At 40.7% G+C, this 26,440-nt stretch overlaps 1 protein-coding gene across 2 annotated transcripts in view; it reads right to left on the bottom strand.

Moving 5' to 3' along the window:
• SNCA (synuclein alpha) overlaps nt 1-23,864 on the bottom strand; it is a 62,835-nt gene extending 38,971 nt beyond the window's left edge. Inside the window, exons 1-4 of one of the 2 annotated variants that reach the window (XM_058837911.1) lie at nt 23,643-23,864; nt 22,063-22,208; nt 16,002-16,043; nt 8,562-8,707 (exon numbers count right to left, since the gene is read on the bottom strand). In XM_058837911.1, coding sequence (XP_058693894.1) covers nt 8,562-8,707; nt 16,002-16,043; nt 22,063-22,183 — 309 coding nt within the window. In that variant the 5' untranslated portion in view covers nt 22,184-22,208; nt 23,643-23,864. Of the gene's footprint in view, nt 1-8,561; nt 8,708-16,001; nt 16,044-22,062; nt 22,209-23,421; nt 23,575-23,642 lie in introns of those variants that run through there. The other variant, XM_058837912.1, reaches the window with a different exon arrangement.
• Nucleotides 23,865-26,440: the final 2,576 nt, after the last annotated feature.

Consider the following 26,440-nt stretch of genomic DNA (forward strand, 5'->3'; position numbering starts at 1 on the left):
CAAACTTCCTTTCCTCTGAAAGTAACAACAGCACTGCCAGTAATAAGGTAGTCCCAATAAAGCATCCCACCTTACTTTCATCCTCCCTCTCAACCTACAGGATTTCTTTGGGAGGGTGATGACATTGGATTGACATTCTGAAAATATAGATTAATCTCTATCTCCACAGACAGGTATTTACTCCACATTTCAGTTCTTGAAGTTTATACAAACCTCATCATCACATCAATCCAAGACCCCAATTTGCTACTCATGCCTATTAAACATCCCACTGCAGTGCGTTGCTGAACAGACTGGCAGACATATACACACATTGCAGTGCTTTGCCAAAACGTCATTTCAGCACCATAAACTTTCACTGCTAGCTAAAAAAACCTGCCAGCTGCAGTCCTTGGCTTTTACAACATCAGCAACCAGCTACCATCACAAATCCTCCAGAGACAATGAGTTCCAGATAGGCACAGAAGGAATCATGTTTAAGCTTCTTACCTTCCAAGGCTTACACTCTCCTTCTTGGCCAGCAGAGGAAAGGAGCACTGAAATGTGGCAGAAGATGCTAAGGAGACACTTACAGTAACCTGCTAATATTTGGAAGCTTGTAAAATTCTTACCTTATGTTGCACAAAATCGCTGCATTACAGTTTTCCCAGCTATCATGGGTTACATGAAACTATTTCCCATCGGAAATTGCTGAATCTTTCTCACAAAGTGGGCAAGAACAGGAATAGTTGGCATGAATATATATATCATCCCCAAATGAACTGAAAAGCATTCCTCTCACCAAGTAGCACCTTCCTGAATATTTAGCATAGGATTGGCAACTATTTAGAACAGGGAAAAAAAAAATAAAAAATTCTGTGAGCTCTGCATGAAATCCCATAGATGGATGCATAGGAAAGACTGCAACACTATGAAATGGAACTGGTTCCATAGCTAGCCTGAGAGAATTCCATAATGCAATGTCCATACCTACACAGGGGAGATGAACACAGAAGCCTGGAATGTACTGTGGGGGCATATTAGGTGAGTTACATGGAAACAGGAGATGGAGGATATAGGAGGTAGAAGGGAGACCAGATTAAAGAAGAGGGAGGAAACAGAGCAGACTGCAGACAAGCAAACCTTTGTAATAAATGCAAAAGGCAGACTCCTGGTAAAGGATGGGGAATACCTTTTGCTTCTCCCTCATAAGTCAAACAAAAAGAAATTAAAAATTATGTTCTATCTGTAGATTTTACAAATATTATCTTATTAGCATGACATGAACAGTTCCTAGTGGAGAACTTGTTTACCCTCCTATCAGCTGGCAAACAATTCTTCTTTGAGACCAAGGGAGACAGGCATATTCAGTTTAAGATGGGGTACTTAATTTCTCCACAGTCAAAGATAAATCTGAGGTTAAGCAATTGCTAGAAAACAAATAACAATATGATGCCACCCAAAAGCTCCTTAACTCCATCTCTCCACAGGTAATTAGGAATCCATAATGGTCAGAAGTCATGAAGGCAGCAGGTAGACCATGAACATCAGTCTGCACTAAAATGTTCTCTCAGCATGGAAGCCATTAGGAAAACAGGAAAACTTGCAAGACCTTTCTATTACACTGACATTTGCTCCTGAATTAATGAAGAGCAATAACCTCCAGGATATTTTTATAACACCTTACAAGTTTTCTTTCCTCAGGTGCTGCTTAAGTCACAGATATGAATTCATGGAAATGCTTTCACAGAGAGAACATGGTCTTCCTTCAAATGCTATTGTGCCCTCTGAGAAAAAATCCTGGCAACATTCCCCACAGTAGGAAAAGTATCTTCTCTTTCAACCAGGGAGGTCAAGCAGAAGTTGCTATTTAGAATTCTATCAGCAATTCAACACACTCTTCAACAACCACAAAAACTCTAGCACTTCTACCTAGTCACCCATTTTCAACTTTCTTTTTTTTTCCCCCAAGTATTGTTATTTTCTGTGCATATTCATTTCTATATTGCTCAGCCTAATTTTAAGTATTTCAAACAGTGGTGTTCAAACTGACATAAAATTAATCTCCTCACATCCAGAAGCGCTACCAAAATGTGCGCATACCTGCCAAGAGGGAAGTGACGGGTAAGAAAATCTTATAAAGCAAAAGAAAGGTAGAAGAAAAACATTCTATTTCCTTGCTGGCTTTGCGACTTCTGTACCCTTCCTATTAATCAGCATATTTTCTGTGGGCATCATTAGCACATTTCATCAAATAAAACTTCCTGTAAACATTGGAATCTCGTTCACACACTCCACACTGTTCTTTACCGTGCCAATAGGCAGTGTCAACATATACTAAACTACATATGGGTGGCTTGCCCATGTGGAAACACCAAAAGAAAACAGAACTGCATTAAGGGGCCTCAGTTGCAACTGCAATGTGTTTCCAAAATAAACTCAAACCACTAAATCAAAGCCACTTGCATTCCAACACTCAGAATTCATACTGGATTGTAACACAATTTCACAGGTCTACTGACATTCATAGCTCTGTACAATCTAGATGATTCATGAGCTTTCCCATCAAAAATATACATGTGCTGTCATGAGGAGGAGATTGGACTGCATACATAAAGCAGATTCAGAACTTTAATATCACCTGCCTATGGGTGCCTTACAATTCATAACAAATCAGAGTTTGCTGTTTCTGGAATATGGATTTGCTTTATAGAATGAATTTGTTACAGATATTTTAGTACAACACGCCATCATCAATTCTGAGATCGGTAAGAAAAGCTCTACCAGAATAAATCAGTCCAGCTACGCTCCAACCAAAGAGGTATGTCAGCTCACTGACAGTTCCAATTCCTTCAAGAATTTAAAAAAACAGCTAACAAAGGCTTTCTCTTAAGAGGGTCTTCTGTGAATCAGCTCCTGAGCAGTGTGGATCCCCTAATGGGAAATCTATCCCTACTTCTTCCACTCTCAATCAATCTACAGACATTAAAAAAGGAAACATTGCTAATAGCTGCTAAAGATCCTCTTTGTTTTGCAGCAGTCACTCATACATTATGCATAGATCGAGAATAAAACAATAAGGAGAAAAGAACACCTGCCCCAGACGATATGCTCTGCACATTATGATGCAAATAGAAGTTTGAGAGCAAGTGTTGTCTGACTGATGTTCAGCACTGATGTTCAGCTGTGACTGTCTGAGCAGGCCTTCTCCTAAAAAACACCTAAACCCTGTTGGCTTCCTTGTGGAAGACTGACTGTGTGCCAGTTACCCTACCAGAAACCACACCACACAATCCTGTAGGGCCATGTTGATGGGGCATGGAGCAGCCTGGCCCTGTGGAAAGTGTCCCTGCTTGTGGCAGTGGGTTTGATACTAGGTGATCTTAAAACTCCCTTCCAACCCAAATAATCTTATGTTTCCAAACTGCTGCTGTAATTGCTCCCACACACCAGCCAGGAGTGTCACATCAGCACAATGGTGAGGCCCACCCTGAACAACCAGAGAGCCCATCTCTACATTGCACAAGACAAACTGGCACTGCTTTATGCCCAAGGCATAAAGGGTTAGACCTAAAACTGCCTGACAGGCCTGCTAGGGTCCTAGATTTTTTATTATATTTAATCAAATTTACCCATTCTCTACTGTGACTTTTATTAGATCCATAAAAGGTAAGAAGTAGTTGAGGAGGGCAATTAGATATTGTACCCCTAAAGCCTGCTTGCTCCACAGTATCCACAAAAAATATTTAACTCCAGAAGTTAATTGGGTGGAGGCTATTTCTGCATTTGGCACATCAAAATCTTACTGAAGTTTCCTTGCTTAAATCAAGGCTTAATGTTTTGCTCGTACTAAATGTTCTGGGAAATCTGCTTATTCCAACTAAAGAACAAGAGTTTAAGTCTCATGCAATTTGCACTTACCATCCTGCTTTTCATTGGGTCTATTAGCCTTTTGGGACACATCTCGCAAATAGCAAAAAATGGAATGCAAAGGTGAAAAAACTCTCTAATTCTCTTTCTGAAGAAGGAAATCGGACATTTGTGCTCCACAGCTTTTCCTCTGTGGTTTTAGCCAAGCTTTTCAAAATCAATTGACTAATGGATAGACTGGAAAGATGGGAAATGGTGATCCTTCAATAAACCAAGCATCCTGTACAGTATTACTGAACAGTAAGATGGTCAGAGAACCAGCAGATCATCTTACTCTATCAAAATATGTGGTTCCACCTACACCCAAATTCTGCAATGATTAGACCTACTTCTAGAATCTTAGTTACAACAAAAAAAGCACATTAAAATTATTTTTAAAAGTTTCAGGAATTTTCCATGTGTCATGTCAGTATTATGGCACTGTAGCAAAGAAAATATACTAAATAGCTCTCAAAAAGATAAAAAGAGACAAAAGAAGAAAATCCCTGTTGAAGCTTTTCAATTACTAAGCTAGACATTTTTATTGTATGCAGGTAACAAGGAGAGGACTAGAGCAGTGTTGGAGACTTTAATGTTATTATTCATATTTTGGGGACTGATACCCAAGAAATAACTTAAGTTGAAGTCAAATGCCATCCCGAAGTTTTTTCTGCTTAAGATTTCTACAGAAGTGTTTCTAAACTGATTTCTGTTTGGAAAATCAATGTGTAAAGTGCAAAACCTCAAGACTTCATATTCAGCTTTTTTTGGTTTTTAAACTACAGATGGTATTCAAAACTTCTTTGGGAAGACACAGGAATCTCAATTTGCAACCAGACAAATCAAATATTTGAAAGAAGTGGTAACACTTACACTTAAGAAATTGGTGCATAATAAAGTAGAAATCTATTCTTCCTTTTGCCACTGAAAGACAAATTTGCAAAGATACTCACAGGGTTTGCATTCCTTCTACTAGTAAGATTTCCCAAATAAACAAGTAACAGATGACTGGAGTTCACTGTGATATTTGGTGTCTTACAACTGAGTTGCTCTCAGCAAAATTAAAAGGTGTTCCATCATGTCTTTAGTCTCAGCACTGCACCATGTCTTATGGAGCTTCCCTGTAAGAAGGATCAAAAAGGCTTCTACATATTTTTATATTTGATTATGGTGATTCCCCAAAGTGGATTCATTCACCCTGGCTCTGAACAAAATATAATGTCTGTGGAAAATGTTGGTTGTTCACAAGATCCACAAGATCAGCTGTTCTAGAAAAGAAACGTAGTAAGACAAGACATACTCTAAACCTCTGGGTTCCACTGCACTGAATGTTCATGCTATGACACTGCTTGAATTCTAAGGAGTGCCAGGAAATGCAGGGGGTGGGAAGGGGAGATACAGCAAGCCTCACACTGCTCTTCTATATTGATTTTCACATTAAATACAATTAGCAAGGGCTCCTGGTTAATTCATATTTTCTATAGAAGAAAACAACAAATGCATAAATCGTCAGTCTTGACACAGAGACTTTTTCACCGAAAGCTTCATAATTAAACCAACGAGTTGTTCTACCTGCTCTGGAAGTGTATCGCCTACCTGTTACCTGCTACTGTAATTTTGTGGTTTCAGTGCTATTTACTGCAAATGCACTAAATTAAGAGACAATAGAAACAAAAGGATTTAGAAATACCAAACATGATCCATACAGAACCCAAAAAATACTGAAGACAAGATCTGTTCATCTATTTACTTTAGTAAAATCTACAGCACATGAAATCCATATCACTATAGCATCATAGGGCACTCAAAGAACCTTGAGGTTTCAGCTTGACTGAGAATTTTGGTGCTAGAACAGTAAAAATAAAATTACTCAGCATGGAAATCGTAGAATTTGGCAACTGTTTATTCTTGAGATGCCAGGGAACCAAATGACATGGATGCAGTGAGGTTAAGAACTTCAATTTATTAATTACCTATCTGAAAACAATAAACTTTGCAATCCATATTTTGTTTTCACACAATATTATGCACTAAATACTCATTTGCTGGTACACTTCCCTGCCATTTGTATCCATACCTTCAGGCTGACTTGCAAATAGAACATTCATGTTCATCGCTGTATTAAATGCAACTATCAATAATTTTTACATTTCAAAAACTTATTTAGAATACACACTGTACACAGAAGTAAAAACACACAGGGACACGGTAAATGTTTTGCTGTTCAGTAAAATACTGTTGACAGTACATTAGCCCTTCTATAATTAATTTGAGCCTACTAAGCACCACTACCCTGGCTTGTTTAGCAGTGAGCTTCTGCCAAAGCAGAACTCCCCCAGGCAGTCTCAGATGGGCACTCTCAAGTCGTCCCTGTCTCTCACTGTCTCAGCTGTCACTCCACACTGCCTGCTTACACCAGCTGCAGGGCAGGTGGGTGACAGTGGGGTGTCACAGCAGCCCTCCAGCCTGGCCTCACTTGGCTGCTTAAGCTTGTGCTTCATGCTCCAAAGCACAAACTTCCATCATGGCACAAGAAAAATGCCAGTCATCAGGCAAGACTGCAGGCTTTCACACAAGCAGGCAGCCTTAATACACATAACCTTACAGAGATACTTTGAATGCCTGGTTGGCACCTCCTGTTATCTCAGAAAGACTCACCCTGCTTCCTTCAAGGGACCTGTGTCCCACTGCTATTCTGGATTTCCACACCTGCCCTACCCAACTGTCAGTTTACCTGGAAAATCCAAGCAAAAAAAAAAGAAAACCTATCTCATGTGCCTCCGAGCTGCAAAGGAATGCAAACCCACTAGATTTTAAAATAGGTTTATGTGACTCAGTTTTGATATTAACATTTTCAAAATGGCTACTCATCCCTTGCAAAACCAGTATAAGATAGAGATGAAGCAAGGCAGTCCAGGAGCAGCCACAGATACTCATCAGCTACATGGCCATACTGCATAGATGACTGAGAATCTCAGTCTAAAAATATCGGTATCAAGTCTCAAATGAATGATTTTACATATCTAAAGAACAAAGCACCAGTTCAGAATAATATTGCTATTTATAGGAATAATATGCATGTACATTATGGACGTTCTTTCATTTCTCAGATGTGATTTTATTCTGTTACACCCATCACGACATATTTAAGCTTTACAATACAGAGAACAGATTTAAATCAAAGTCGGCAGACATTTGTCTTATACTCTATAATTACAGGGATCTCTCTCTGTAGAGAGAGATAAAAAGGCATTAGTTATGGTCAATACTAAAGGGGGTAATTGTGCATTACAGCAGTGATGATCCATATTACACTGAGTTTCAAGAGCTGTGAACAGAAAAGAATATTCTCAGCACAAAAGTACGCAAGAGCTTTAGCAGAAACGAAGGGCAGAGACTACTGTGACCATGCCATATTCATGTATCCCCTGGCAGTTCATTAGATTCTCCATTTTGCAAATCTTCCCACACAGCTTTTACAAAGGTCCATGACCACATCAAAAGCAATGTTTTACTTATAGCTGAATAAAAGGACTAAAAAAATCCCCTAGGAATATTGATTTGAAAGAGAATAAAACGGCTTGTGTGATGTTTTCAAGACAATCCACCACAGGGAAATGAATGCCCAGCATAACGTAATATCCATTTTTGCTCCCCAAGGTAAAGCACCAGTAGGATTTGCCAGGCAGACAGGACTACACTTCAGGAAGGATAAAAAACTTTAGTTTTTAAGGAGTCAATTTTTACAGCTCCCCTGAACACTAACTGCAAATAAGATACACAATAGAACTCCATGCTAAATTCCATGACAGCCATATTTTTGTGTAAATACTAAATACTCTTCCTAATCCTGTTTTTGTCTGACTCTTAAATGTTCATACAGAAAAGAGCACAAAAGGAGGTATCTGTCTCTTCTGGCTTATTTTTGTCTCCAAAAAACCACTATACACATTTTGGAAAGCATTGCTCCCACCAGCTGGGGGTCACTTTTCACCTAGTGCCAGTGGAAGAATATAAATACAGTGTATGAATAAAAATACCTACAGTGTTTTACAGGCTGACCTAGGGCATATTTAGTCTGAATACTGGAGGCTATTTGGAGGCATTTTTGAGATAGTGTCACTGTATTAATGGAAGACAGTGACTCTCCAGCTAGATTTTGACTTTAGATGCAATGTGTCTAACCAGTCAATGTATTGGTACACAAACCCTCCTCTCTACAACCAGAGAGGATACAACTTGTGCTGTTAAACCTGAGATTTGCTCTTTAACCTTTCAGCACTAGCAGACTGCTTTTCAATTCTAAATTAGTGGGAAAACCAGTTTTATTTCCACAAAACTATACAGCTATCCCTACAGCAGCTGGCCTCCGCCAGAGGCTGCTGAGTTCAGAACCACCACTAGATCATGCTTTTAAACCATGATCCAAATTAACTAAGACATTACAGAACAGTAAAGTTCCATGCCTAATCCTACTCAAGTTCCCAGATCCTGGGAAGTCACTCAAAATACAAGCTATAAACAGCAGACATCTTCTTTGCTCTTCGTTTGGCATAACACAATTCATCCTGCTTTCATACGGCTGAGAGACAGAAAGCACTCCATCTGCCTCTCAGCTCATGAGCCCCTTGCTGCTCACTTCTTCACCTGGAAAAGGCTGCAAATAAACAAACCTGTTTGGCCAACTGATCCTTCTTCACCAAGCCAGTGGCTGCGGCGATGTTCCCTGCTCCTTCCACCGTCTTTTGCGCCACTGCTGTCACTCCTGTCACCACAGCTCCCCCAACATTAGACACCTGCTCTTTGGTCTTCTCGGCCACTGAGGAGAAGCAGAAGATGGAAAAACACATTATGCCTCTGGGAGCTGTAAGTTTCTCAGAGAATTTATCACTGACAGCCCAACATCATGAAAAGCCATAAGGCCATTATATTTTCTGTACCCCAAGTGGATCTTCAGAAATTAAACTATCCATCTGGTAACACTGGAGCAGCAGAGGTAAAAATAAGCCTCAGCTGGGGCTCAATTTCTTTTATGTGAAAGACATCTGACATTTTCATTCATGTCTAACTGCACTTTAGACGTGCATCTCATTGTATAATATATCCTAGTTTGGAAAAGCGTTCCAATCAGTCCACCAAACACTTGCTGCATCATACAGGGCATGGAAGACAAGATTTTTTGCATTAGACTCAAAAAAAATTGATTAATCTTTTTATTTTCTAATATATATTTCATTAAAAAGCAGATCTGTCAATGGTCAACCAGAGAATTCCAAACAGAACCTATTATCTGACTCACTTGAGATTTTTGCTCCAATGCTGAAACATAATATACTAATTTATAAAAAGACTGAATGCCAAAGCAAACTGGATTAATAGCCAACTTCCAAGCCCCAGGGAAACAACTCATTTAGCCCACATATACATCAGCAGTTGCCATTCTACCTTTCACAATATCACTGGGGATTTTCTGCTCATTCATCCCCAAGGGCTCTTTCTGACAGCAGCTTGAACTACAGTGAAACTGCTCTAAGAAAAGGGATGGGATGACTTCATGGCTTGAAGTCACATACCCAGATTTCTAGCAAAACACACATGAACTCCTCTAAACCAGGGAATGTTCTCCAAAAACATCCATTGTATGTTTTTGCCATTCTAACTCATCCTATACTCTCCCTCAGGCTAAGTCCCCATCTGATCCATAAAATGGATAAAATAAAATGGATCGAATATAGCTTATCTGCATCCTTTATGAGTGTGGGATGGATTTTTCTTGAAAGTTAGGCCACCATTTCTGGGTCTTTTTTTGAAAAAGCACATATGAAAATTAGACTTTCTGTGGATAAATTACATTTCTTTAATTCCTCACATAAAAGAGCATCAGTTGTCCATATTAAAGGGCATGCAGCATGCATTACTATGATTGATATTAAAAAGCAAAAATTAGGAAAAAGCTAGAAAGTTAAACAACATGACTAATATGCAATTTTTATTGAAGACCCAAATTATAAATATCTGCTGATTGGAAATGGAGGCAGATAATTTAATGCTCATTCTAGCTAATTTAGAGGAAAAAGTTAGTAACTAATTAAGTATTATCTCTATTATGACCAGGAGCTTTCATTAATGAGTAGAACAACATTGTCTGAAATTGGAAACAGAAAAAGTCTTTCAAATATCTCCCACAGTATACACACTAACAATCTAAAAGTTCATAAGAAATTTTACCGTACACATCCATTACTCTACCGCCATGCTTTTTTTCAGAAAAAAAAAAAAAAAAAAAGATAATCTAAAGTCGGTTTTGCTGAAAAGCAAATGTTGCCCTCAGGGAAGGTTTGACTTAATGCTAGCAAGTGCAAAAAGACATCTGTTAAGATGTCCCATTTGATTATTACCAGCTACAGACCACAAAAAGCTTTGGATGCTATGCATGAAATTTATATAGGAAGCTTTCCACTAGTTCTTGCAAGCATATATCTTAAGATGTGTGTCCTCATAACACGCTGTATCTTGCAAAGCCTAGTGAGACCCAGTTTTGCTTGGAGTCTTTCAGAAAGAAACTATGAAACAAACTCATTCATGCTGCTCCAAATGGCAGAAAGAATTCTAAAAAAATAAATCGCACCTTACAAAAGTAGATTCAAAAATCCAATTTCCCTATAAATATTTAAATTTTAAACAATTTAAAAGAAGTGGAGATATGTTTTGGGTACGTTTCAGTACTGCTTTTTGTTTTTCCTCTGTGTCATTCATTTTCTGGGAGAGTTCCTGGGCTGCATCCAAAGCAGCAAACCAGCAAGTCAAGGGAGGGGATTCTGCCCCTCTGCTCTGCTCTGGTGGGACCCCACCTGCAGGGCTGCATCAGCTCTGGGGTCCCAGCACAGGACAGACATGGGCCTGATGGAGTGAGTCCAGGGGATGCCACCAAGACGACCAGAGGGATGGAGCATCCCTCCTATGAAGACAGAGAGCTGGCAAGACCCTAATTGTGGCCTTCCGGTACCTAAAACCCGACAAGAAAGGTGAAGAGGGAATTTTTACAGGATCATATTGGGACAGGGCAGAAGTGGATGACTTGAAACTAAAAGAGAATTGGTTTAGATATGGAAGAAATTCTTTACTATGAGAGTGGTGAAGCACTGGAACAGGTTGCCCAGAGAAGTTTGGTTTGCCCCATCTCTGGGCTCAAGGCCAGGGGGCCAGGAGCAACCTGCCCTGGCATGGGCATTTCTGCCCATGTAAGGGGGCTAGTATCAGATAATCTTTAAGGTCTTTTCCAACTCAAACCATTTCTATGAATCTTTAATTCAGGGTCCTTTCATCCTGTTAAATTTTCTTGTATGGAAGTGACACACTTTGTTTTGAAAACTGCCCTTTCCAAAAAAGGTTGAATGGCAGAACACGTAAAAGACAAATTCAGTAGACTTGATGCTGACAAGGGTTCAGTTGGCCTTGAGCATCATCCTTTCTGATAAAATGATAAAGCATGGTTGTATAGTGCTGATTGTCACAGGCACAATTAATCTCATTACCTCAAGCTCTTAAAGCAACTGCACCCCAAAATACCAAGAAACAGTGGAATTGAGTGCACTGTGGATGCTGCAGTATAAGCCACCTGATTCTCAATGCCATTATTATACTCACATTTCTTACTATATGTTGTCAGGGCCAGTACAACCACCTAACAAGAGCAGCTCTACAGTTGCTGCTGTTCCCAATACTACAGCAGTTTGGGAAGGCACTGTCTGAAGTACATTTCCTCCTCCCAGAAACACATTATCCTAGGAAAGGACTAGTACATACAAACCCAAATGAAAAAGGAAAGAATCAGGCCACTAACACCGCTACTTGCACAACAGCAAGATACTGATAAAAGTAGTAACAAAAACAGCATACTTAAGATTGCTACTATTTCAGACAGCCATGGTTTAACCCCAGTTGGCAACTAAGCACCACACAGGTCTCAGTCACTTCTTCCCCCAGCAGGATGGGGAGAACATCTCCAGAACTCCCACACCGGAATGGGAATTGGAAAGGTAAAAGTAAGAAAACTCATAGGCTAAGTATGGTTGAATTTAAATAAAACAATAATAGTAATAAAAAGGAAAATAAAGACATAAATCCCACAGGTGATGCAAATTAAAACAATTTTACTCTCACCACTAACCAATGCCCAGCCAGTCCCCAAGCAGATGACCCCCACCAACCCTCCCCATGGTTTTACTGCCCAGTATGATGCCATACAGTGTGGAATAACCTTATGGTCAGCTGTCCTGGCTGTGTCTTCCCCCAATTCCTCGTGAACCCCCAGCCTCCTCACTGGTGGGGTGAGATGAGAAACACAAAATGCTGTAAGCATTGTGTAAGCCCTGCTGAGCAGTAACTACAATATCCCTATTTTATCAACACTGGTTCCAGCACAAATCCCAAACAGCCCCATACCAGGTACTATGAAGAAAATTACCTCCATCCCAGCCAAAACCAGCACACAGACAAAGCTGACAAAGGAGTTACCATGGAAGATCTCTCACACACTGCTTCAGAAATCAGAGCCATGAAGATAAATTCAGTAAACTACATAAATAGCACAGATTGGCAAAAGCATTCATAGTAAGGAGAGAATTGTCTTTCCTGTCTCTAAGGAATAACTAGACAACATCATTGCCAGAGTGATAATGAGCTCCAGCCTGGTGACCCTCCAGATATGAAAATCCCCACAACAGGAGAAGAAAAACCAAAACAGATTTCTAGTCTCTTGTATTTTATTGCTTACACTAAGTAGTAATGGGGAAAGCATTAAGTGTGCACAAACAAATCAGTTCAGAATGCAGGGGGTTGATTCCAACATATTAAATTTATCTGAATACCAGGTTGCTTAATGATCTTAAGCCATAAGTCTTTGTAAAATTGATATCTGCTTTGCATGTTGTTGAGAACCAGAGCAAACCAGCTTCTGCAGAGCTTTGCTGTACTATGGCCTGATTACTTCTTTTATCTATGCAGAGACTGTCCATTCCATTAAATGACCCTGGGACAATGAACAATCACCACACCAAGGCCAACTTTGAGTTTAAATTCTGTCTATAGAACTATGCAAAAAGTATTGGCATTGCAGTTGCCTTTTCATTACTTATTACAAACAACTGGGTAGCATATCAATGTAAAACCTCTGGAGCAATTCAAAATAATAACTAGCTACTTTCAACCTTGAACAATAAAAGTAGATTCAAACCACAAAATTTCTCTGAATTAATGAATTAATGAACTTACTCTCATTGTTACAAATATGCTTTTGAGTATGTATTTCAAAGAGTGAGTTTGTCTTAAGTACTTGAAGAATTTACTTATGAAGATGCCATAAATACGGTGGTTCTTTAATTTATGCAATTTTTTGGTAAGATACCTTATGGAGTTAAAGAGCAGGAATACCATTGACTAAGAATGTTAAGAAAAACAAGAATAATCAGATAAAAGAATTAAGCAAGACAGGTGACTGTGGTTACTACCATCAATATTGTGCCTTCACTCACATGATTGAAGGACTAAGAGCTTTTTTGCCCTGAATTTTTTACAAATAGTGCTTTATTTAGAATATCAGGAGATGGATTGTAAATATTTCATCTTTGATACTGTTCATTTCTGGGAGATAAGTAAGATATGTGAATTTTGCATTTACAGTCAACGGCCAGGAGACATTTTAATTAGGAAGGCAAATCTAAACACAAGCATACACCCCATAAAACCAATAAGCAAAGCTGCTTTATCATCAGAAGGTCAGAGAAAGGGTGACCTGACAAATAACACACTCACCATATTCCTGTGAATCACAGCCTGGAATCCTCATTTCACAGTATCCTGATGTCATGGTACAATCAGGTCACATTTAAAGCAAGAAACACCTCAGTCCAGTAATTCTGGGTTTGGAAATTAACTGACTGAGGAATGCATTTAGGTTTCTTAGCTCTTTAAGGTATGTCATTTCACCAGCATAAGGGGTTAAATCACAGCTTATTCAAAGACACCAAAAATATCAAGATTTCGGAACCCAGACATTAAGAAGACTGACTGCAAAACTATAAACACTCATTTTAACCTGTGATTCTAGTTTGTACCCGACTGTCTCCAACCTCTCAAACCATTTGTATTTACATAACAAAGTGTTTACTTCACCTGAGGTTTCAAATGATGCACTGGGGAGTTCATATCATAAGACCAGCACAACTTGTGAACTCCCAGTCATATGAAAAGAGACAAGCAGGTCTTTACAAGTGACTTAAAAGGCATTTTTGTCGCATCAACTTTAACAGTATTGATTTAAATGGATTTGACTTCTCCGGCAACTTCACTAGCATCTGTCTTCATGTTATACCTCAAAGAATCACTACAGTGAATCCAAATCTGTTTTTATCTACCTTCTCTTATTGCCAGAACAACTATTTTTATTTCTTTATTCTTAAAATGATATTCCAAGCAGTTCCTCCTTTCTTACATTAGCAAGTCCATATTGTTTCATTTTGGAAGCCGTGATCTCTCAGATTTTGCCTGAAGTCTTACCACTGCCACATTTCAACCTGTTCACTCCCTGTTTATTTTCCATTTTCATTCAACAGCCAAACTCATCTCAAACAGCCTGAAAGGTCAGAAGGAAGCAAACTGCAGCACACAACCCATTATTCCCAAGTTTTGGGTGTTTCACTTTGTGTCACCCATTTCCTAAAGTGTGTGAGGAGCAGCTACTGTTTTGCTTAAAATCAACAATAACTTTTTCAAATTTTCTATTTACAGGCACAGCACATAACAGATACATCCCCCTTATGTTTGGGTTTACAGTCTGTTTTATACCTTCCAGAAGAAAATTTAACATATTTTCAAATCCATTAAAAATTCTATTTACCTACTGAAAATTTCCTGGCGAACTAAATATCTGGCCATCATATGAAGAGAGGTACAGCATTTGAAATCAGTAGTTTCTTCCAGGATGAGCAAGTCCCCTACTGAGCTAGCCCACTAGAATCCCACTGCTTCAGCAAATTTCATCCATGTGCAAAATGCCCTTGACTTCAATCCTGCCACATCTCAGCTTGGTGAACATCACCTCTATTAACTCGCTTCCTAGTGCTCTCAGTTGCTGCTCCCACATCTGTGATGATATTGAGTATATGTGCCCCAAATCTCATTCTGCTGCAATCCTCTACTGGTCATAGCAATGATCCCTCTGAATATTTCTCTTAATTGAGGTCTAATGAGCTGATATTTCAAATCTCATAACAGCAGCACACATGCTGAGGCTAAATTCTGAAGGACTAGCCTCGATATTCTGCTCCATTTTCTTACTAGAAACACTCTTGACTCACTTTTCAACCACTTACGTGGGTTGTGTATTAAGTACTGACATTTGTTTACCTACCACTGTTTATCCTTTGCCTTGGCTTATGTGAGCATGACACACTGATATGTGAGCTGAATGACACACTGGCTGTACACTGAGGAAAAAGAAATCCTTTTCTACTCTCTTATTTGTTTCTGAATGTGTTAGGGCAAAAACAACTTAAATTTCTTGACCATACATTCTCTTCACATCACCAGAACTCCCACATTCTACAGCAGAAAATTATACATTTTATTCAATGCCCTGTGGTCAACTAAGGCTTTTCTGTACTCCACAGATATCAAAGACTTTCATTCATTTTTCCCCTTAAAACAAATTATTGGTTACTGGTTTCAGTTCATACTTAAGATGAACCCTGAAAATCAATTTAAAATGCAAATTCACTCTTTCTTAGTGTAGAAATGTTATTGTAAAGATACATGCCTGGCATCAAATTCCAAGTTTGAAAGTACTCTTGCTACTGAAAGATTAGTCAGTTTAAAAAAACAGCATTTCAAAACACTCATAACTGTGACAAATTCCAATCAAAACTCTGAAATTTGTTTCTTTCCTGTAAGCCATTTCCATTCAGTCTTCCCACCCAACCAGATTTCTCAATTTGCCTATGCTTTTCCATCTTTCATAAATTGTAGTGGTCTCAAAAAAACAGAATTTTTAACAGCTATATGGCTGGTTAATCTCACGGAGGAAAGAAGCTAAAATCAAGAGATGATTATCTTACCTGTTGTAACACCATGAACAACTCCCTCCTTGGTCCTGGAACCTAAACAAAGAAAAATATTAGGTTGAAAACACATATTCTTAAGTACTGGTAAAGACTAGACAGATGATAAAGAGGGATCAATATGTAGGCTGCATACCATTGCATACAGTATTTTCCAATGCCATCAAAAGAAATTAAAAAGGAATTCAGTCTAAGGGAAGAGGCAAAACCATGCATGGATGGGTATCAACTGTGGAAAGGTGAATAATACTGGAAACACTTCTGCAGTACATACTGACTTCCCCGCCATTTTCTGAATAGCTGTGTTAGGTCTCCCACATGGCAAACTCACACAAATGACTCTGCACAGAAATCATGTTAATGTCCCAAGGAGGATCATGTACACATTTGTAGAAGCTCTGAGCCACAGTTTCCAGAAGATCATCAAAATTTCATCTTTGCCAGATCTCAGCTTGCAGGGCTTGACAATCACTACTGAACTACACAAAGAGGTTAAATTCACGGGGAGATAGAAATGCCAGCCAGTTTTAGACATCAACTAATCCAAAAGAACAACTTTAAGCAGTAGATAGGATTTCAACATGGAAATTCCCCCCAGGTCACACCCAAGGTCTGCTGCATCCACTGTCAGAGGCACATGCCACAGCTCACATACGATTTGCAGGCAGAAACCTGGAGCTTGTGCTAAACTGAGGCACAACACCAGAACTATGTAAGCAATGTAACTCTGCCACGCTGAAGACCAAACTGATTTCTGCAACATCCCTGCAAAAAAAACCCCATGACTTTTGACCATGCTGCATGAAAGCGAACAATCTCCTGTGTCCTTAAGGGGAAGTGAAACAAATTAGCACTGCTGTTTAAAACATAACCGGATGTCTTTTTCCCTACCAGCCCTCTACTTGCCCTTGTCAGGTTCCATAATTTGGCTACATTTCAGGGACTTGTATCCATCTGTGGACTATGATGCTTAACAATGTGCAATTAACAGACTTTATGGCTCCTAGTTAATCATTTTACCTAGTCTGGCAGAGATAGAATGACATTTTATTTTTCTTACCAACATAGAAATGACCTTATTTGTAATGCAATTTTTTGGCTGTCATTCAGTATTTGAGACATTATAATTTATACTTCTAACTTTACACTTAGAAGAAAATGCATAACCAGAAAAATATTAGAAAAAAAAAACCAACTTTTTGTCCAAAATTGTTTACAAAAATACAATTAAACACAGAAACACAATATAAGTTCATTCATCAATATGTCCTACTCACTACTACTGCAAATTTATGGAACTTTAGCCATATAGTTCTGGCACTATTAGATTGATTACATGATTGAAAAGGCTCTCTTACTCATGAGCAAGAGTAGAATACTAACCCATGATAGATACAAGGGAAAAAATACTGCATGAAGTAAAATAAAATGTTCCTTTAGCTAATGATGAGGTTAAACAGCTGAGAAGTCTTTTTCCCTCTTTATTCCAATTTTATCTTTTAAAGAAGTTTGCTTTTTCTCACTGAAAAATGTTTACCACTGAACAATGTGAAGTTTCATTATGTGTAAAGTGCTCCCACCTAAGGACTTGTTTTAGGACTTCGGTTCTCAATTTTGTACCACCATGAGACCTGAAGAAGCAAAGCACATGCTGGAATTCAAGCAGGTGATGGTTCTACTGACTTCTAGCAACTAAACACCACTCCAGGCTTACAGTGTGTCTATTGGAATACTCAATATTAAGCACATGCTTTTAAAGTTATTGTTAGACCTGGCCAATATCTCGTTCATGTTGTTGAAATGACTGTTTGCAAGCCAAGCCATTAAAGACATGGAAACCTGTGAATTAGCAAGCACTCAGTTCCCCGAGGCCAGAAAGGGAAGGATGGCCAGAATTCCCTGAGGACCCGTGCAATGCACACACCTCCAGAGGGACCTATTCCAAGTCGATTCTCACCTCACTTGCCCAGACAAAACACTGCTATAAGCACAACTCGCACAGGAATGCCGGTCTCTTTAGTGGAAGACAGATTTTTCTTTAAAAAAATAAAAGCTCACAGACCCATATGGAACAGGGGTATGTATAGCCAGATCCATTAATTAGCAAACTACCAGCCAATTGGTGTTCCAGACCCTACAGCATATGTTAGAGCTCAAGAGCACTTGCCCCACTGCTGCACACTTGCATGCAAGTAGCTGTTCCTGCCATCGCAGCTACAACAGCATCTAGAAGCACATTAGGATCTGCCAGAACAGGCCTATAAATAACAACAGCTGAATTCAGTAGGACGACTTCTGGCTGGCCATGAAGGAAAGCTGGTTGTTTCTGGGAGAAACTAGCTGTCTTTCATCCTGGCATTCCCAAAATACCAACAGTCTTGCTCATTATACCCCGCATAACAAGGGGAACAGAGGAATCCAAGTAGGGATAATATAAAGAGCAAGGAACATGGCTCTAACTTAAACCAAGAAGCAATAGTAGTACATGGTAATGCTACTTTTCCTAGCTATAGTAGACATCTGTGTGAGGGGAGGAAGAATACTAAACAGCATTTTTGGTTTTTTTTTTTCAATTATAAAAAGTACCATAAAGTCTCTTCATGATTTATTATCATTGCTGTCATTGTGCCAGAACGAAGGAGTATATCAGCAGTTTGCAAATACACTCGTTTCTGGACTATTTGAGAGACCAATGGACTGTTCATATTGCTTAGTCAGAACTGGTTACAGACTGGGAGACATAAACCCAAATCAGAGGAAGGGGCCATCAATGTTTAAGGAAAACACTTGCTTCCAAGTGCTGAAGCCTATTATTCCACCATACCGACCTTGAGTCCCTCAACTGCTCTGCTGGCTTTTATACTACCAAAGGAAAATAAGAAAGATTATGAAAAGGGAGTGGAGGAATTTGGATGGCTTTGCCAAATAGGTCATGAGTGCTATACTCTACTCTAAGGCCATGCACCAGCACAGGGAGTAGTAAACAACTGTCAGCCATAGTACAGCCACTATTCCTTTGTTCTGTAAGCTTATGACAAACCAAAAACGATCAGACTGGAAACTTCCATTCCTGGGCACCGAACATGCACTCAAGAGTCAATCTGAGCAAAAACTCCAGCTCCCTGGAAGCACACATGAAGCTCCACAGACATCTTGCACACTGCATTGCCAAGAGTGTGTGAGCACATCCTTCTTACTCAGTTCCTGGTTTCAAAGCGAGAGAGGATTAAGTAGTGCCACTCACTTCCTCTCTGCTTCACACTAACAGCTCTTGAAGGATAGAGAAAGATGCAGCTTTAAATTTACAGCACACACAGGACTGCTGAGCCTCAGTCCTTTCTAAACAATGACCAGGCCATTGGTTGACATCAAGAAAGGTCCTGATGCTGTGCTTGAAAGAGTTAAGAGAGAACCACCAATTTCAGCTAGCCAATGCTGAAGCCCATTGGCAGAGAAACTTAAGCAGAAAAAAACCTTGAAAGCAGAAAAACACATTGTAGACTGTATTGAAGGGATCTTGGGTACTCAAAAGGAGGCTTGACAGTGGACTGAGGGAAGAAATTAGACTTCAGCATGGACAGGAAAAAAAAAAAATCCTCAATTAATCCTCCAATATACTGCTCTCCTACATAGCTCTAAGTTTCTCCCTTTGTCAAGAGAAATTTTCCTTGTGCCAAAAAAATTGCTAAAACCAAAACAAGAATAAAAGAATTACAGTGACCACATTTCATCCCAAACAGCAGCTGTTGTAAATAGAACTCTTACCAGGTAGAATTAGGTTACAGTCTTTCACATAATAGCTAACAGCAGCCTGGACAGAAAAGTCCAGATATTTTCCAGATTTAAATTGCACTGATTTCAGTGGGAAACCACATCACCTAGGGGATCTGGACCAAAGACTCTGCATCTTCTTAATTCTCCAGCAGCAATTGGAGGCTGAATGTTATGAAACTGAAAATGATTAACAGGTCCCACTCAGCCCAGTGTTGTTAGGTTCTTCTTTGCAATATGTCAGGCAGCTTTCACAGTATAATCTGGCTGTGAATCTCAAATCTGAAAACCCAACTATATAAAAAGGGACTGAGAAGTCTTCATGAGCTCTAATGAATTGTGCTGCTCCTCTCCTCTGCTCATAAAGGGGCTTTAACCACCTTCCTCAGTACAATCATTATCAGCCTGCAGAACATGAGAGTATCACACTGGCCTTTGCCAATGCTGCACAGGGGAAGACACACCTCTGCTGTGTGATTGGGAAGTAGACAGAAACATCCAGCTCCTCCTTTCCCTATCTGAACTTGCTGAAACCTCCTGCCTGTATGGGCAAGTACACAACTGGACACAAGCTGCCAGAGCTTCTGGAGACAGCTTCCAACCAAAGGCTCTTTTCCCTGCACAACACACCGTGCACACAGCCTGTGCCTCCTGAAAAGGAGGGACCTGGTGGGAGAAGGATCCTCCACTGTTACTACAGTCACATGCACAGGTCCCTATCATGGCTCAGGGCTCTGCTGTCCCCAGTAATTTCTTGAAAAAAATAGAAAGCCTGCCCTCCGAAGTTCAACCTCAGCAAAAGCATCTCTGAAGACAATAGGAAATCTGTTGCCTTTGGGAACAGAACTAGGTTCAAATGTTATTATGGTCTGGAGAACAGGTCAGACACAAAGATTAATTTAGCACACAATGCAGGTTTCTAATACAAAGAAATCGATGACCCCAGAAGCTTGGCCAGGACTACAAGAAAACAAAATAAAAGAAAGTCCTACTGCTGGAAAATAATTCCAACATCAAGCACAATATACAGTGGAAGAACATCTATTTCAATATCTTGAAAATGAGCAGATGCTCCTTTTAAAATAGATTCATCCTACAATTAGTGCTCAAAATGACTGCCATCCCTGTTGGCAAGAGCACTGAGCTTTGCTATGGCTTAAAAGGGAGGGAAGCATATTCCAAATGAGTAGTCCACACTATCTGGAGCAGAAATAATTTCTTACAGACTGGCACTAGCCTGCAACAATAGAGGGAATCCAAAAAAGGCACTGGAATACCAGAGACCTCAGTACTCCCATTGAAAAGAAATGCCTATGGTTTTCAGCTCTGTTTAACTTCTCTCTGATACGTGTGCACATCTCCCTCAGTATACACAGGGTGCATTACAGAACTAACCTACTGCAAAATCAACAGAACAGAAACTACCTAAAGACAAGGCTATTTTTTCCCCCCTCCATTCTTTTATGGACTAGCTTTATTTGATGAATAAGAGAAACAGATCCATAATCTTTTTTTTATAAATAACCACTTGCTCATATAGTCTTGGCAGATTGTTTTTCTGTGAATTTTTTATGACAGCATTTGCAAGACACTCTTCTAAAGCCCAATATTTGCTAAATGAAGATGACTATCATGCATTGAAGAACCAGTCAGGGATCTGAAAAGAATTTTATCCCAGGCTTTCTATGCAAGACTTGTGTGGCCTAGAATAAGACACTAACAACTGCTTTGTTACCTTGGGGTCTACCTGCCCTGCCTCATCAACTGTAGAGGCTTTTCCTTGAGAGGTCGTGGAAAATATCTGCCATGAATTTGCAATAGTAATTACAGAACATGAAATTAATTTCAGAAGATAACACCTTGCCGTACAAAACATTACTGTCAATGTACCAAGCAGTCGGCATGTCTACTACTCAACTCCTGAGCTAACCTCTCAAGTCTCTCTTCCTGAAATCCTATTCAAGCCCCACATGCTCTGTAGAATGCTGCGAAGCCACCTTCACCTCCAGCTTCTACATTTTTCCATATTTATTTTTACTGTACCAACCACCCTTGAGCCTTGATCTAGAAAACTTGTTGCATGGAGTGCCAGCCAATGACCTGCACTGTAAGGCACTTGGCTTCAAAGAACCGGAGCTCAGGAAGGCACAGCTTGCCTCTTGTTCCCTTTGCAATGGTCTCCTATGAACAATTACATATTTTTTTGCAGAAGAATAGGTCTGATGAGGATCCAGATGTGAACGTCTGGGTGCACCGACCAGCAGCGTGCTGGCTGCTGCCCACCTACCCACATAGAGGACTCCCTCTTTCGTCTTTCCTGCTGCCTCTGCCACACCCTGCTTGGTTTTTTCTGCTGCTGCTACGACTCCCTCCTTTGCCTTGGAAAGCCCTTTCATGAACACATCCATGGCTGAAGACTTTCTTCACACAGCTCTAGAGGGAAAAAAAAAAAAGTACACACTTTCAGTAAGGTTTTTTTTCAGCTTTTTATCCCAGAAAGGGAAAAAAATATTCTAACTGAATGGGATCACAATGACTTTAAATGATATTATTTATACCCCAAAATTGTATAGCTATATGAAACAGATATCCTATTTCCACAGAATCCTATGGAGAGGTTGTCAAAAATGCAGTTCTGACTGGAAGACAGTTCCATTGATATAAATGCCTTCTTGCCTATCAAGGCATCATTTCTCCCAAAGGACAGTTCTGCTCATGTGCTGAATGCAAGATTTAGCCCTGTGATTCTCATCCAGAGAAAAAAAGTCAACTTAAATAAATACCAGCAACTTAAAAAACCAAACAGACCAACCTGAAAACCAAACCACACAAACCAAAACCTCACATAAATGACAAATGTTCACTTGTTTTAAGAAAATGCCATTACAACTTGGGACTGGGAGAAACAAAAAATGCTGCATTTCCATTAGTCCAGCATTTTACACACAGTCCACATCATTCTTTTGGAAACTGAGTTTTCCTGAATGGGTTCCTTGCCTGCATCACAGCAAAGAAAATATTTTACTAAAAAGCAAAAGCAAGAGCACAGGATTTTAAAAACACTGCACTAAAGCTACCAAGAGAGTCCTCTGGCAGCAATTCAACCCAGTGCTACACCGAAACCACCGAAACAGTAATTAAAACCCAGAATCAGTGTCCCTTCAACAAATCCATTATCAATAGTCCTTTCTCTTCCTCCACCCACACAGACAGAAGTGCCGCCTGTTATCTCCTCTTCTTTGCCAGAGGCTGAGTAGGAGGAATGGATGTCTAAGAAGGCATCTGGGCTGTCGCAGCTTTCCACGAACTCGTGACGAGCGTGCGAAGAAAGGCAGCGCTTGTGCTCCAGCCAAGCTGCCCACGGTACCTGCTGCCCTGGGGATGGCCGGGGGCTTTACACACCGCGCCGGGGGAGGCAGCACCGCCCGCGGGACCCTCCGGCTCCTGCACCGGCAGCGTCCCCCGGCCCAGGGGGGGCCCTGGGGCACCTGGCACCGCGGGTGTGTATCAAACCACACACGGGCACCTGCAGAGGGAGGAGAGAGGGAGCGGGGCGTCGCGCCCGTATGTACGCGCGTGTGTATGTAGCTGTACATATACAAACACAGACATACGTATAAATACATACACACAGCGAGGCACCTACCGAGGGAAGCAGAGCGGCGCGACCATATGGGCACCCACGGGCTCCCGCGGACACGCCGTCGGCACACGGCGCCCGGCTTCTCCTCCCTCCCCCGCGCCCACACCAGAAGGCTCAACGGGATGTATCCAGCCGGCTATCTCCGGCATTACACATACACCCCTAATCCTCCGCAGGCACAGTCGCGCTGCCCCCCGAGCCGCCCCCGCCCTGCCCGCACTCACCGCCGGGCTCCTCCGCCGCCGGCCAGCGACCCGTTCCGAGCAGGCGAGGGGCGGCGCGGGCTGCGGGCGGGCGAGGCGCGGAGCGGCCCCGGGGAGCGGCCCCTGCTCAGCACATGCCGAGGAGCGGAGCCGGCCGGCTCTGCTGGCACCACCCCGGCGGCAGCCCCGCAGGCGGCGAGTGCCGGCGAGAGGCGAGGGCGGGAGGACGCGCCGCGGGAGGGAGGAGCGGAGGCTCTGGCTCCCTGTTGAGTATGCGCCCCCCGCCCGGCCCCCTGCGCCCACCCCACCACGTCCTCCGTGGCAGTGAGGTGGGAGGCGTGACAAACAGGAGCGCCTGTGCCCTGGGGGTAGGAGGCAGGCCGGGCGACTTGGTCCCGCTGGGACTCCGCGCTGTCACCGCTCCCCCCAAAGCCTGGAGCGCCTCATCTTAGAAGCGTAAGGGAGCTGTTGATGCGGCACAGCCCCGAGTCACTTCACCAAAGCCCGAGAAAATTTCCCCCAGCTTCTAATTGGTTTTTCATCTACTTCCAAATCTTCCACCTTGAATGGCTGCAGTTCAATGTGACTGTTCTCACAAGATTCATGATTCCAGCTCATTTTAAGCACGGGAGGTGGTGCTCTTGCAGGTGTAATTCGAGTCTTAACTCTGTTGCACGCACATACGAGAATTTTCATCCCAAGTGAAGAGCAGTGCGGCCAGATTTGCCCAACCCTTACTCCTCTGCTGGCATCCTCCACCACACCGGTGGCCGCTGCCACCTGAATCTTAAGCTCATGCAGAGAAGTCACTTTCTCCCCAGAAAGGGAAACCTATCAAACTTGTCTATTTTGGTCACAGAATTTAAGCATGAGAAGCCAAGATCAGCAGGAGACAAGGCACTAGAACAGATGGACCTTCAGCTTCAGTACATCAATTCAAATCCTGCAAGACTTACAGAAACAGATTGGGTTTTATTGCACTCCAAAAGGAGAAACAGAACGTGGCATAGATGAGATACAAGGTTGTGAGCTGCGAGGAGCATCTTTCATCCATCATCCCATGCAGACAGCTGATGCATCTCTGGTTTTGTTTCCATGCTGAACATGTAGTGCAAGATCTTATTCTTGTCAGGTTTCTTTGTAAGTCATAATATTTCTGTATTGTTTGGTAAACTTGCTTTTGCTTCATTCTAGTAAGTAGTTTTAATCAACCAAGCATTAGGCAGTAGATTTTACTTCTTTGTATAAGTATGTTCAGACTCATAATACAAATCATTTTCTCATAATTCTGCCGTCAAGAAAAAAAAGCCCAGAAATTAAATTACATAAGGTATCTCCCCCTCATTCATCCTATGCAACACATTCATAGATAGCAGAGCAACAGCTAGTTGTGTGTTTCTATTTTCTTCCTGTTTTGGCAAGAGGACAATAGGTACAGTTCCAGACAATAAATAAAATTTAATCAAAATCATACTCCTTGCACATGCTAACTTGCCCAATTTATGTATCTTAGTACGTGATTTGGTTCATTGAAAACCCTTCTGTCAGTCATTCTCTAATACCTTGAGCAGTAAACTTAGACCCCAAATTAGAATTAAAGTGAATATTGCACTCCTTATCTAAGTATTATCTTCCAGGTTTAAAGAAGGCTTTTGTTTTTCCAGCATGAAAATGGCTATGAGTATGAAATGTTGCCTTTTTTTCTGTTGATATAAATCTAGATAGACTTATTGTACTTAATTATGTTAGGAGAAACAGATAATCCAGTATGATTAACAACCTTGTACATTTATGGCTCTATTTCTGAAAACTTTACAAAGAAGAGCTCAGATGTTTGCAACTCCTAGCTTTTGCAAGCAGTCTTTTTTTTGCCTTATGTTTATCAAAGGCAGGCATTATGTTCTGCTGTTAAACAAAGTAACAGCTTGTCCTTTAACAAAAATCATGCAGCTAGAAATAGAGAGGTAAAGGCAAGCGGGATCAGTTGCCACAGCAGAAGTAAAGCTTAAAATTTCAACTGTAGTATTCAAACTAGGCAGCTGCTAAATTCTAAATCATAGGGTAAGAGGCACAGTAAGAAACAATAGAGTACAAATGTTGACACAAGAAATACTTCATTCTGAAAATGAATGGGACTTAAGTGGAAAACAGAATTAAATATGGTAGAGAATGGGCATTGCATCTCCAAGGCAATTCCTATTTAAACCACATTGTCTACAACAGCTGGTTGGGGCTTTTTTTAGGTTGTCTCTTCAGTACTATTAGTATCACAGTAAGTTCTCCCCTGAAGCCTTTTCTGTCTGAAGAAAGGATAGTAGCAAACAGATTGCCCACTGATCACATTTAAAACAAATCTTTATTTAATGACACTGTTTATCTCACAGGAGCATCTAAAGCAAAAATCAATTAAGTAGTACTAAAATCTTCTTTAATCCCTCTTGCCTTGAAGACTAACTTATTGGTTTACTTGCTAGTGATCAAGTATATCTACTTAATCACTATGAAAAGAACAATTCTGGACAATTGAAAAAAGTTGCAGAGTAAAATTGATCAGAATTTACTGGTTTTGGATTACTGGCTCACACAGGCTCCCTGTGTTACCACAGAATTCATAGGTGATGCTCCTCAGAGGAAAGGTGCCTTTGAAAACCTGAAAGCTGCAGTATGAAGGGAAGCTGTTTTGGGGCAGTCTGTTCACAGTTAACATTGATTACTCCACTGCAAGGTCCTTCTGCTGATTGCAGATAATCTGAAAATGGTCTTAATTGGATAAATACATTAACTGTGAGAAACTGTGAACTCTTTATGCATATATAGTC

The sequence above is a fragment of the Poecile atricapillus genome, chromosome 4 (assembly GCF_030490865.1).
Source record: "Poecile atricapillus isolate bPoeAtr1 chromosome 4, bPoeAtr1.hap1, whole genome shotgun sequence".
Classification (NCBI taxonomy): domain Eukaryota; kingdom Metazoa; phylum Chordata; class Aves; order Passeriformes; family Paridae; genus Poecile; species Poecile atricapillus.